Below are 12,008 nucleotides of genomic sequence, written 5' to 3'. Positions count from 1 at the left end.
CTAGTGGATGAACTTACAATTAGACTCTATAGGCCATGAAAATGGGCAGGGCATTAAAAGAACATCCTGGGATAGAAAGACAACAGCACAACCAAATCAAACACCTCCATCTGAGGGAGGATTGAGGACACAAACATGAGGCAGCACAGGTCAGAAAGAGCTCAGATATAGGGCAGGGGACTTACCAGGGAAGAACTCTGTGAAGACCTCCTGCATCAGGGCCACAACAAGGCTCCGAAGCTGCCGCTCAGCCTCAGACAACTCTCTGAGTCCCACGAGCTTTACCATTTGTGCTGCCACATCTGGGGCCTCAGCCAGTGCTTTGACCAGCTGCTGACTGTCTGGGGCCACTCCTTTGGGAGACTTGGAGGCCCGGCTTTGGAATTCCTTCTGCTCCCTCGGTCGGACACGCAGGCGATGTCTTCCCAGACTGTGCTGGGACTGTGACAAGACAGCCTCCCGAGCACTTATATCTCCCATCTCCACAATGGCAAACACAGCCTGGCAAAACACACACGAACCAGGATGATTGTTTTACAACCAAAAATTCAAGCATATATTTAACAGTAGATGAGAACTTTTGAAATGGAAACTAGCCTGTACATTGGCAATATTTACTTGCTGTTTTTATAACAGGGAACATATTTTTTACACAAGTAATTTCCTTCTATCCCACACACTGTCTTTTCATTATAATCTGACAGTAAAAATCTCTTATCTGCTGTCCGCTATTCTTCACCAGAACTTGATTTCACAGATTAAAATAAGACCCTCCTTACTTACACCTCTAATCCCATGCTCAAGAAGTAGAGGTGGCCGGGCATGGTGGCACACGCCTTTAATCCCAGCATTCGAGAAACAGAGGCAGGCGGATCTCTGTGAGTTCGAGGCCAGCCTGGTCTACATAGCGAGTTCCAGGTCAGCTGGGGCTACAGGGAGACCCTGTCTCAAAAAGGCCCCCCAAAAAAACAAAAAGTAGAGGCATGGGGCCAGTAATATGGCTTGAAGCCACTTGCCACCTAGCCTCACAATGAATTTGATTCCTGGATCCCACATGGTGGAAGAAGAAAACTGAACTCCTGCAAATTGTTTTCTGACCTTCACACATATGCCACACATGTGCATACCCACACACATATAAATACAATATATAAATAAGATGTCATTTTTAAAATATTTTTAAGGGACTTAGAGAGATGACTCAAATGTTAAGAGCAAGTACTGCTCTTGTGCAGAACTCCAGCTTGAGCTGGGTGTGGTGGCGCATGCCTTTAATGCAGGATCTCTAGGAGATTGAGGCCAGCCTGGGCTATATAGTGGGTTCCAGGCCAGCTGAGGCTACAGGGACATCCTTTCTCAAAAAAAAAAGACTTGCCGGGCATGGTGGCATACGCCTTTAATCCCAGCACTCAGGAGGCAGAGGCAGGCAGATCTCTGTGAGTTCGAGGCCAGCCTGGTCTCCATGGTGAATCCAGGACAACTGGGGCTACAGGAAGACCCTGTCTCAAAAAGACCAAGAAAAAAAAAACACCAACCAGAACTCCAGTTTGGTTCCTAGCACCACATCAGGTAGCTCACAACATGGTCTCCCTAATAGCTCCAGCTGGCCTGGAATGCACTATGTAGACTAGACTGGTCTCAACCTCACAGAGATCCACCTGCTTCAGAGATCCTTAGTGCTGGGACCAAAGGTGTGCACCACCATGCCCAGCAGGATGGAATATTTTCTTTAAAGTTCTCTCACCCCTGGGGCTTGCCCTCTTCCCTCATGTAGCATACACCTACATTTTCTTTAAGGTAAAAAGCATTAGCAGGGGACAAACATGACTGCTTGTGGTAAAAGTACATATTCTTTTAGGTATCTCCAGTGGTAACACTGGAATCTAATAGTTTATACAAAGATGCACCCTAGGGGCTGGAAAGATGGCTCAGCGGTTAACAACACTGGCTCTTCTGGCAAGAAGACCCAGGTTCGAATCCCAGCACCCACATGGCAGCTAACAACTCTCCATAACTCCAGTTCCAGGGGATCCAACAGCCTCTTCTGTCCTCCGAGGGCATTGCACGACACAGGTGCACTTACCCTACATGCAGGTAATACACCCATACACATAAAAAATAAAAAAGGCCAAAACCAAAACAAAACCTCGTTTAAAAAAAAAAAAAAACAGCCAGGCATGGTGGCGCATGCATTTAATCCCAGCACTCGGGAGGCAGAGGCAGGCCAGCCTGGTCTCCCTAGCGAATCTAGCCAGCTGGGGCTACAGGGAGACCCTGTCTTAAAAAAAGAAAAGAAAAGAAAAAGAAAAAAAGACGCACTCTGTATAGTGCCAGCATAAAGACACATTCAGGTGAAGAGAAGGGAAATACAAATAAATCCACATATCTGGGCAACTGGCTTTCCACAGGTGATGAGACAGTGCGGAAAGAATGGGCTTATAGGCAAATGATTGTCCTAAGCAAAAGAAGCTTCGATCCCTCCTACATATCATAGACAAAAAATTAACTACAAGGATGCTTCACTAAGTATACAAGAATGAATTGCAAATAGGGAGTGACTATATGGAAGGGGTTGGAGATGCAGCTCAGTGACAGACTACTTTCCTAGCATTCAAAAGTCCTCAGGTTCAATCCCTAGAACTTAAAGGGGGGATTAGAGAGAATAGGGTTTCAGACTTGGTGGCAACACCTGAGGCTAAAACAGAAAGATAGATTGAAGTTAGCCTAGAGGACACAGTGTCTATATCTCAACAAGAAACAGAAAGCAGGCTGGGGATAGTAGCACATGCCTTTCATCCCAACACTGTGAGATCAAGGCCACTCTTGTCTATATAGTGAGTTCCAGGCTGGCTGGGAATATAGGGAGAACCTGTCTCAAACAACACACATACACACACACAAAACAGAAAGAAAAAAAAGTATAAACTTGTTTGTCTATTACTGTCTAGGTCTAGTAGTTTTGACCAAATAACCTCAGCATCCCTTTGCATAGTTAATAAACTTCTAACTAGTTTCTTGGGGGCTTGATCCTCCAAAGGAATGGTTGGTTTGTTTTTGTGGTGTTTGTAATAAGCAAGCATTCCACCAATGAGCTATATCCCCAGCCCCAAAGGTATGTTCCAAAGAACATACTTTAGCACTAACTTTCAGCAGGACATGGTGGCACATGCCTGTAATCCTAGCACTTGGAAGGCTGAGGTAGGAGAATTATGAATTTGGAACCAGCTTGAGTTAGGTGGTAAGACCCTACCTCAAAAAATATAAAACAAAACCCACCCAGTCTCACTATAATTGTCTATTTTCTTTTCAAGATTGTAAGTTCTATATCAGCAGGGACCACATCTATGCCATTCACAACTCAGAATGTGGCCCTAAGCATAATGCATAGCATAGTAGTAGCAGTTTGGCAGTGAATGAATATTTTGATTAAAATAAACCATGACTCTGCCAGGCTTGGTGGTACATGCCTTTAATCCCAGCACCTGAGGACAGAAGCAGGCAGGTATCTATGAGTTTAAGGTCAGTCTGGTCTACACGGTGAGATCCTGTCTCAAATTTAAAAAAAAAAAATTAATTCTGGAGATTAGATTAAATACAAGGAGGTAGAGGAGGTATAAGAAGCTCACAAAGCTGGGCTAGTCCAAGTACTGTGATGTCTATCAAGGACAAGCCATATTAGGAACCAGACAAAACAGGCTGCTGGTTTCTCTCTTTTCATATGCAGCATGCTTGTCTCACACTTCAACCCCAGAGCCATTCACTCTACCTTGTCCTTATCCATGACAACACTGGCCACAGGGCCAAATGTCTGGAAATACTCAGAGAGCTTAGCAGAATCCACATCCCTGGGAAAGCCACTGACAAACACACTTCGAAGTCCCTGGGCCTTTCTAGTAGCTCGGAGTTCTACCAGATGCCGGTGCTTCCGGCCTCCCAAGTGGGCATCTAGGCTGGGTCCTGCAGAGACAAGTGTGAGATGTAAACATACAAAGCATTCCTGTATACCTATCCCCTGGCTCTACTCTCTGTATACCTAAGTCCTTCTGTTCCTTTAAAGACACACAAAGTATGACATCTGAACAAAGTCAGGGCTCTTTCCACACTTGATATTCTCTTCCCTTGTCTCTGTAGCATATTCTCTAAGTGATTCCTAGGGGAACATGGCTACACACACTGCAGGTAGTTCTTAAACCATCAATGTGCATTAAGTAGAGCAACAACTGCACTTTGTAGAGGAATTAACAGTAACTTATCCAGGCCTCATGTAAAAGAACTAAATAAACCAGGGCCTGACTGATTCTCTGGGATTAACTGTAGGGATAGTTGATTCCAATTGTATCAGTTTCTCAGATACATGATGGAGATGATAATAGTGCCCACCACTATGATAGGTATTATTCATGTCAGGCTGGTACATGGTAAATGTGGGAAAAGTAACTATTAGTATTATTTTTATTATCAGTCAGCTGCTTGATGCCACCAAAGGATTTAAGTGGGCAAGGAAGATGCTTGGGTTCCTGGCTTGCCCTACTGCACAGGAGGATAGCGTCATTTACAGAGAAAAGAAGTCCCTGTTTGGAGAAGCCCACAATTTCGGACATCAAAAGTGGAATCTGAGGCTTCACTGAGCCCCCTACGCTGTCATAAAAGGACCTTGTCTCCCTTTCCAAGTCCATCTTCTGCCTGTTCCTACCGGCACCTTCTGTATAGGCCATACTGTTTCACCCATCCACACCCCTCAGGAGGCCCTCTCCATACGGATTCTCCAGTTGAATTACTGCCTTCTCTGTGATGCCTCAGCTCTCCAAACACATCCACGGTGCACTGAAACTGTCCCAGTCTAGGGTGAGCTCCTGCATCTCTGAACTCCTTTCCCCCACCCCAGTGGCCAGCCAAGTACCAAGCACAAAGCAGAGGACCAGGAGAGAATAAAATACTAAAACTTTCACCGTGGCTATTCTGCATAGTGGGAAGGATCGGTGGAAGGTGGTGAGACTTTCCCCATTCTCCAATGTCCTGGGACATGCTGGGCCAACAAGAACTGCTCTGTAACCCCAACTTTCGCTGGAACTGAGGACGAACGCCTGCTCCCCCCCTCCTCTCTAGCCGCCGCTCACGGTTGGCTGTAGTAACGTGGCAGAGGCGGCAGCGGAAACCTCCACGCGGCAGTGCTTCCACGTCGGAATCCACCGCTGCCATGGCGACTCTCCGGTACGGCCAGACGATAGCCACTTGGACGACCACCGGAACCCCTGCACCGAAACACAAGGAGCTGGGAAGCCGCTTCCGCCAGTGCTGCGGGAAGTGACGTTCCGTCCGCCAGAAGCGCGAGCATAGTCCTCCGGAAACCTAGTTTCTAGTACCGAGGGTTCCGTTTCTAAGCCTGTTTTAGGAAAAGCCGGCCATCGACTCCGTTTATTGGCCCATGGTAAACTAATTCGGTGTGCGCTTGCTGTATCTCGGCGTTGATTGGTCGGAAGGACAGTGAATATTCATGAAGCAGCCACAAAGGCCGGCCAGCTTCCTGACAGCAGGTCCCGCCCCTCGCCCAGTGGTCGCTGGCGGTCTGAGTCCCTTCCGGCAACTGCACCCAGCGAATAGTGGAGGACGATGGGCGGCTTCTAACCCTTTGTGTCATGGAGCCCGCGACTGACCCTGGAAGCCCGACTGTTCCCCTGTCTCCACCGCTGGATCCTTCTCCAAAACAGGTGTTCCCGCCCTCCCCACAGCCTTAGCTAGGAAGCTGTGCCCCCAAAGATCACTGGACTCCATGAGGTCAAAGCCAGATTTCTACTCTCCCAGTCATCCCACCTGTCCCTGTGCAATTGTAGACTGCCTAAAGTATGTTAGCGAGGCCCATTACAAGAAGCCCGGGACCCAACGCTAGAACAGCCACTTTCTTCTGACAGCACTAAGTACAAGCTCAAGAATGGGAGAGAAGGTAACTGGAGAAGCCTTAGGCACAGGGACCTTAATGAGATGGAAAGGCTATCAGGTGGACCCATAGTGTAATTATCAACAAAGAGTAGTGGACCCTAGGCATAACGCCAAATGTGTGACCTTGTGGGAGTCTCAACTGAGGCCCTTCTGAATGCTCAAGGAGCAGAATAGGTCCAACTTTTCAGTCCCCCCCCCCCCCCCCACTGGGCCCTGCTCAGGCATCTAATCTGTCTGCAAAACCAAAAAAAGAGAACAGCTCTACTGCATACCCTACAACTGTAGCAGTTGCTAAGGCTGGCTTTGCAGATCCTGAAGCAGCATTCTGCTCTGAGCTTGGGTAGTAAGATCCTGCATTACTACATCCACCCTCACTAAATGGGATACAACTTACCCTGACTGCTAGCATTTCCCAGAACTGAAGATGGAGTTCAGTGGTGAGTACTTGCCTAGCATGCACAAGGCAGTGATCAATTCCTCAGCACAGAAAGGTGGGCACAAAGTAAGTTAGGAAACCAGAAGGCATATGCTCATGCCATTATTTGGTCTTTTTCAGACAGCGGTAGCCCCAGCTATATCTTGCTATATAGACCAGGCTGGCCTTGATCTCAGAGATCCACCTACCTCTGCCTCCCAAGTGCTGGGATTAAAGGCATGCAACATTATTTTTAAGATTTTTTAAAATTCTGGAGTGTTTTGCCTATGATGTACCATGTGCATATAGTGCCAGAATTCAGAAGAGGGTGTCAGATCCCCTGGAACTGGAGTTAAGGCAGTTGTGAGCAGACTTATGGGTGTTGAACTAAACACAGGTCCTTTGGCAATGTAGGAAGTACTCTTAACTGCTGAGCCATCTCTTCAGCCCGGATTAGTTTTAAATGACTGTAGACCAAGATGCTGCTTGTATTCGGTACTCTGGCCCCACTGGGAGCAGCCTGAGTCTGACAAAGCTAGCTGGCACAGACTACCCCACAGCCCAGGCTGCATGTTCTCATAAAGCTGTTCCTAGGATAAGCACCATCTGCACCTCTTTTATTGTCCTTTGTCCTTTATTTTCCATCTCAAAGGCACCCCCACACACACACACACACAGCAGAGAACAGCTGAGCCTGGAGGAGCTGAAGAAAACAGCTTTTTATTCGTTACTGTAAGAACCAATTACAGAATCCATGATTAAAAAATGGACAAAAGATCTTTATTTCTGAGAATTGGCATACAAAAGGCAGAGGGGGGAGGGGAAGCAAGAAAAGAGTGAGCATGGGCTGGGTTGATGCCAGCTTGGGGCCTCAAACTCCAATTAGGACAGTCCGGACACCGGACAGTAAAAGAAACCCCCAATTAGAAAAAAAAAGAAAAAAAAAGACAAGGCAGTGCACGCCCCACCCCCTCCCCAGCCAGGTACCACCACCTGATATCTGTTTACTCTTCCCCTTCCCCATCCCTTTCACAAAGGGAGGCAAAATTTTTAAAAAATTAAAAAAACCCTCCCCCCCCCAAAAAAACTGTCCAAACCAGCCATGGTTCCTAGCCCCCAAACAGGCTAGGTATACACATGGGCCCAGGTCCTATAGGCTGCCCTCCATCACAAGCAGGGAGAAGCCTAGAAAGGGACCAAATCTCTGAGTCAGTAACACCAGAGGGTACCCAACCCCTCCAGGGACACACACTAGCTCCAGCCCTCCCTCACTCCTATTCCCTTTGATACCAAGGGGGAGGGAACAGAGGTTTGGGTACCCTAGGCACCTACCCTCTACCTCTCATCCCATCTCCTTTCCCCAAAGATGCTCAATCCTCCAGAACAATGGGTTCATTGGTGCTGGCAGGATGTGAGGGTGCAGGTAGAGGGACTGGGGGCCGCACTGCAATCAGTGTTGGCTTCACCTTCAGAGGCAAGTTGGGCCGGCGGGCAGCTCGTCGCATTTCCAGATGAGTTAGCGCCTTCCTTAAAGCCCTGGCCAGAAAAGAGAAATAGGAAAGACTTGAAGAATGCCCATTCTTTTTAGCACCTATCTCCCTTGGATGCGCCCTATTTCCAATACCCATCAGCCTGCATTGTCAGCCTCAGCCCCTCCCATGGTGGACTCCCTCTCTACCTGGTATCTTTTGTGGCCACAAATACCACAGGATTGGGGGCATCAGCTGGGTTTAACTTCTGCCGCTTGGCTGCTGGCTGTGAGCTTGTACGAATGCCTGAGGCCAGAGGCCTTCCATTGGCAGAGAAGGGAACCCCTGCCCCTGCCATCTGGAAAAAGATAGAGCAACATAAGGGAGCTACCCTCCTCAGACTCCTATCAGAAACAAAATCCCACCCAACTCAACTTGCCTAACCCACTGTCAACTCACAGTCTCATAGGCACGTTTCACCATAATGCCTCCCAAGCCTCGGTTCTGAGTCAGTTGGTTTCTGTTGATTGGTGTCTTGGTGCCCCGAGGTGTTTTTGGTTTCAGAGGTGCCTGGGCCACTGCCAAGGGGGTAAAAACATAAAAAGATACCTTCTCTTCCCTAAGTAGTTTCTTTTCCTTTCTTACCTCCATTTCTCCCCCTGGCCCAGTTTACCTGGGCATGCTCAAAAGTAGTAATGGAGGAAGAAGCCTAGCAGGCTATTTACCAGTATTTCAAAAATGATTTAGGTATTGGGTGTCTTCAGATACCATAATACTTTATGAAAAAACATTACTGTGCTGGAGAAGTAGCTCAATGGTAAAACACTTGCCCATAATACATGAGGTCCTGGGTTTTCATCTCCAGTGTCACAAAAGAAAAAGAAAAAAAATACAAATACTCCTAGTTTGTTAGATTAAATCTCTGGACTCAGTGGGAAAGAAAAACTACAGGGGAAGAAGACTCTTGCTAGTAAAAGGACTGGCAGCCTAACGCCACCCAAACTGGTTCCTCATCCTCTACCCACCCTGGATCTGGATGGTTCCCCAACCCGTACCCAGATCTTTGACGATAGTTGCCAAGGGCAGCCGCACCAAAGGGTGAATTTTCAGAGGCGTCTTGGCAGCCTTAGGAAGTCGAATAGAGCCTGGAGAGAGAAATGAAAGCTTCTGGATATTTAGGGTTTTGTAAATTTGGCTTTTTTTCTTCCTTGAAACGGGGTCTTACTGTATGTAGTCCTAGCTGGCCTGGAATTCGCTCATGTAGACCAGACTGGCCTAAACTCACAGAGATCTGCCTGCCTCTGCCCCTGCTGAGATTAAAGGCATGCCCCACCACACCCGGATCTTGGCTTGAGACAGCCTTGCTGTGTAGTCCTGGCTGGCCTAGAACTTGCTATGTATGATCCTCTTCTGCTTCCCTAGTGCTGAGCTTATAGGTGTACACCACCATTCTCAGCCTTGTTTTTTGAGACAGGGTCCTACTATATAGTCCAGGTTAACCTGAAGCTCATTACGTAGTCCAGGCTGGCTAGAACTTGTAGTTATCCTCTGTCAGCCTCTGAGTACTTGCATTACAGGCATGCACCACCACACCTAGCAGATGAAAGTTTCTGAAGGAACTTCATTATTCAGGCCTGTTCTAGGGCCAAGAGTTTTGTCTCATCTCCTTAAAAACCCTCTGTGGTCTACTGCCATTAACATCCATTTAAACACCGGTCTCTGGCCAGAGCAACCCTGAACTTATCACTAGCCCTACCACCACTGTCCTTACACTCTGCCTTGATGGCATTGGCATTGATAGGGGCATAGGGTCGTCGGGCAGCCCTCCTTGGTTGCAACAGGTCCCTGCACATCCGTCTAGCAAGACGGGTCAGCTTCGTGGTCTGGAGCAGAAAAGTTTGCCTGTTCTTAGCCAGCAGCTTGGCCCGGTTGGCGCTGGTTGTATACGGGGAGAGGCTTTGGGCTTCAGGTCTAGATAAATGGCCTCTTGAGTGTGGCTCCTGGAAGGACACACAAGAAAGGGAAATAGCAGATCAACACTGCAGCTCTTTCTTCCATTCCCTGCAAAGAGTGATTTGTTTCTGTCTGATCTATCTACTGATACCCTGTGTAACAAACCCACACTGTCTTCCCACCACTTAGCAGTGTCCTTGACCATTTGACCACGTTTATAAACACTGGGCATTCTAATCTTTGCCTAAAGCTCCCATCATCATCCCCACTGCTCTCCCCTGCCTATCCACTTAGTGATTCTTACTGTGGTGCCCCGAGCGGCCCCTTCAAGCTGGGTAGGGGTCTTCAGTCCCCCATACTTCTTCCAGTAGATCCAACAAGAAGCACAAAGTCGGCACTGCATGTTGGGTGGCCCCCAGGCATACCACTGGGCAGACTGTGTGGCTGCAGCATAAAAAGGGGAAAGTTGCTGGCAGAAAACATGCTACCTGAGCCTCTCAAATTCCTAGGCCAGAAGAGGCCTCCCAGACCCCCAGACTCCCTATCCCTGTCCCTCCTTAGAACTCACTGTGGCAGCTCTCACAAGTCAGGCCCTTCTGGAATCCAGCCCCATTCATGCCAGGTTTTGAACCCACAGAAATGATCTGGTTAGGGTTTGGCTTAGTGCTGAAGAGGGGGCAGAAGGAAAAAACAGACACTGGTTAAGAACAAAAAACAGACTGGTTAAGAAAAGAACTCAGCCTTGGTGGCGCACGCCTTTGATCCAAGCACTAAGGAGGCAGAGGCAGGCAGATCTCTGTGAGTTCAAAGCCAGCCTGGTCTACAAAAAAAAACAATAAATAAATAAATAATAAATGGAAAAAAAAACTGAAAAAAAAAAAAAAAACAAACTCACTTCCACTGGGCATAGGTGGTACACACCTTTAATCCCAGCATTTGGGAGGTAGAGGCAGTAGGATTTGTGAGTTCAAGGCCAGTCTAGTCTACATAGTGAGTTCCAGGCCAGCTGAGGCTACAGGGAGACCCTGTCTCAAAAAAAAGAAAAGACAAAAAAAAAAAGAACTCACTTCCATTCCACTGCTTACCACCCCTTTATTTCTCTCCCTTCCTCTGGAATGCTGGGAATTGAACTCAGAGCCTTGCATGTTTTATTAAAACCTGTGCCACTACTGAGCTACACCCTCTAGCCCCATCTCTACAACTTGACTCTGCCTCTTGCCCACCCCCCTTACTAAAGAAAGCACAAGTTGGAGAAAGGAAAGAAAACACCATTGTCCCCTCCCCGCTACTTACTAGGTGGGGATATAGACCTGTTTCAGCTTGCTGTCTGCTTCAGCAGCTTTCAGTCTTTTCTGCAGAAGGAAAAAATGGAGAAAAAGACAATCAGAGCATCTCAGCAGGGATGGCATCATCAAACCAAAGGCAGAGTTAAGCAGGAGGCCTCTGGTCCAGGTTCCCAGGCCCACATCATACCTGCTGAATATACCGGTCTGTGGTTTTCCACATGTAATAAAACTGGACTATGCTTGCAAGTGACTTCCAGGGTAGCTAAGGAGAGCAGAAGGAAGAAAAGATGAGCTGGCCCTGGCTAAGGTGGTACCTGGCTTGGTCTTCCCACCTCTCCTTCTAGCCCTATTCACTTACAAAATCCTGGCGGATGTCATTGAAATCCTTCCCGTACTTCTCCAAGGCCTCTTCAAATAGCATGGCCTCAGAAGCAGACCACTCCTCCATCTCATCCCGACACAGTACGGGGCCGCCCTGGGGCACCAGGGTTGACATGGCCTTAGCCAGGTCATAGCCATTCCTCTGCAATGTGTCCATGGCATGAAACTACCAAAAATGTGGGAAACAGGGCTCAGGACTTGCTGCTCTTTAAGCATTCCTACTTTCTCTGAGACACCTTCCCCTCTGCCCCCAGACCCTGCAGGTCCCCAAAAGCCCAGCCCACCCAACTACCCTTCAGCTTCTGCTCACCAGAGTAATATCTCGGGATGCAGCAGCTGCACTCATGTGCAGGCTTGGCTGCCGAATGGAGCTGCTGCAATCTAGGGCTCTTGCGAAGGTTCCCACGGCTCTAAGGCAGAGATTGAACAGTCAAAAAGGAAAGAGGAACGTTTGAGCAGGCTTGGGAACTAAGGGGAAAGAAGGAAAAACTCACATGCCTAAAATAAAAATACTACTAATAAAATTTACTTCTAAGAATGGGTGGAACTCAAAACTGGGTCCATACC

The 12,008-nt window shown here is 47.9% G+C and overlaps 2 protein-coding genes across 4 annotated transcripts in view; both read right to left on the bottom strand.

The window, feature by feature from the left end:
* The window catches only part of Tut1 (terminal uridylyl transferase 1, U6 snRNA-specific), a 12,340-nt gene extending 7,024 nt beyond the window's left edge, over positions 1–5,316 (bottom strand). The window contains exons 1-3 of one of the 2 annotated variants that reach the window (XM_008837539.3): positions 5,118–5,316; positions 3,767–3,957; positions 186–501 (exon numbers count right to left, since the gene is read on the bottom strand). In XM_008837539.3, the coding sequence (XP_008835761.1) occupies positions 186–501; positions 3,767–3,957; positions 5,118–5,199 (589 nt within the window). In that variant the 5' untranslated portion in view covers positions 5,200–5,316. The other variant, XM_029565608.1, reaches the window with a different exon arrangement.
* A 1,735-nt stretch (positions 5,317–7,051) lies between these two features.
* The window catches only part of Mta2 (metastasis associated 1 family member 2), a 9,695-nt gene continuing 4,738 nt past the window's right edge, over positions 7,052–12,008 (bottom strand). For both annotated transcript variants that reach the window (XM_008837538.3, XM_029565607.1), the window contains exons 8-18: positions 11,752–11,851; positions 11,419–11,607; positions 11,248–11,322; positions 11,068–11,126; positions 10,343–10,440; positions 10,079–10,218; positions 9,593–9,821; positions 8,877–8,966; positions 8,281–8,399; positions 8,031–8,179; positions 7,052–7,888 (exon numbers count right to left, since the gene is read on the bottom strand). In XM_008837538.3, coding sequence (XP_008835760.1) covers positions 7,723–7,888; positions 8,031–8,179; positions 8,281–8,399; positions 8,877–8,966; positions 9,593–9,821; positions 10,079–10,218; positions 10,343–10,440; positions 11,068–11,126; positions 11,248–11,322; positions 11,419–11,607; positions 11,752–11,851 — 1,414 coding nt within the window. In that variant the 3' untranslated portion in view covers positions 7,052–7,722. The remainder of the gene's footprint in view (positions 7,889–8,030; positions 8,180–8,280; positions 8,400–8,876; positions 8,967–9,592; positions 9,822–10,078; positions 10,219–10,342; positions 10,441–11,067; positions 11,127–11,247; positions 11,323–11,418; positions 11,608–11,751; positions 11,852–12,008) is intronic.

The sequence above is a fragment of the Nannospalax galili genome, unplaced genomic scaffold (assembly GCF_000622305.1).
Source record: "Nannospalax galili isolate Female #2095 unplaced genomic scaffold, S.galili_v1.0 scaffold818, whole genome shotgun sequence".
Taxonomy (NCBI): domain Eukaryota; kingdom Metazoa; phylum Chordata; class Mammalia; order Rodentia; family Spalacidae; genus Nannospalax; species Nannospalax galili.
The sequence above is the reverse complement of the archived record's forward strand: the minus strand, read 5'-3'. Positions and strand labels throughout refer to the sequence as shown.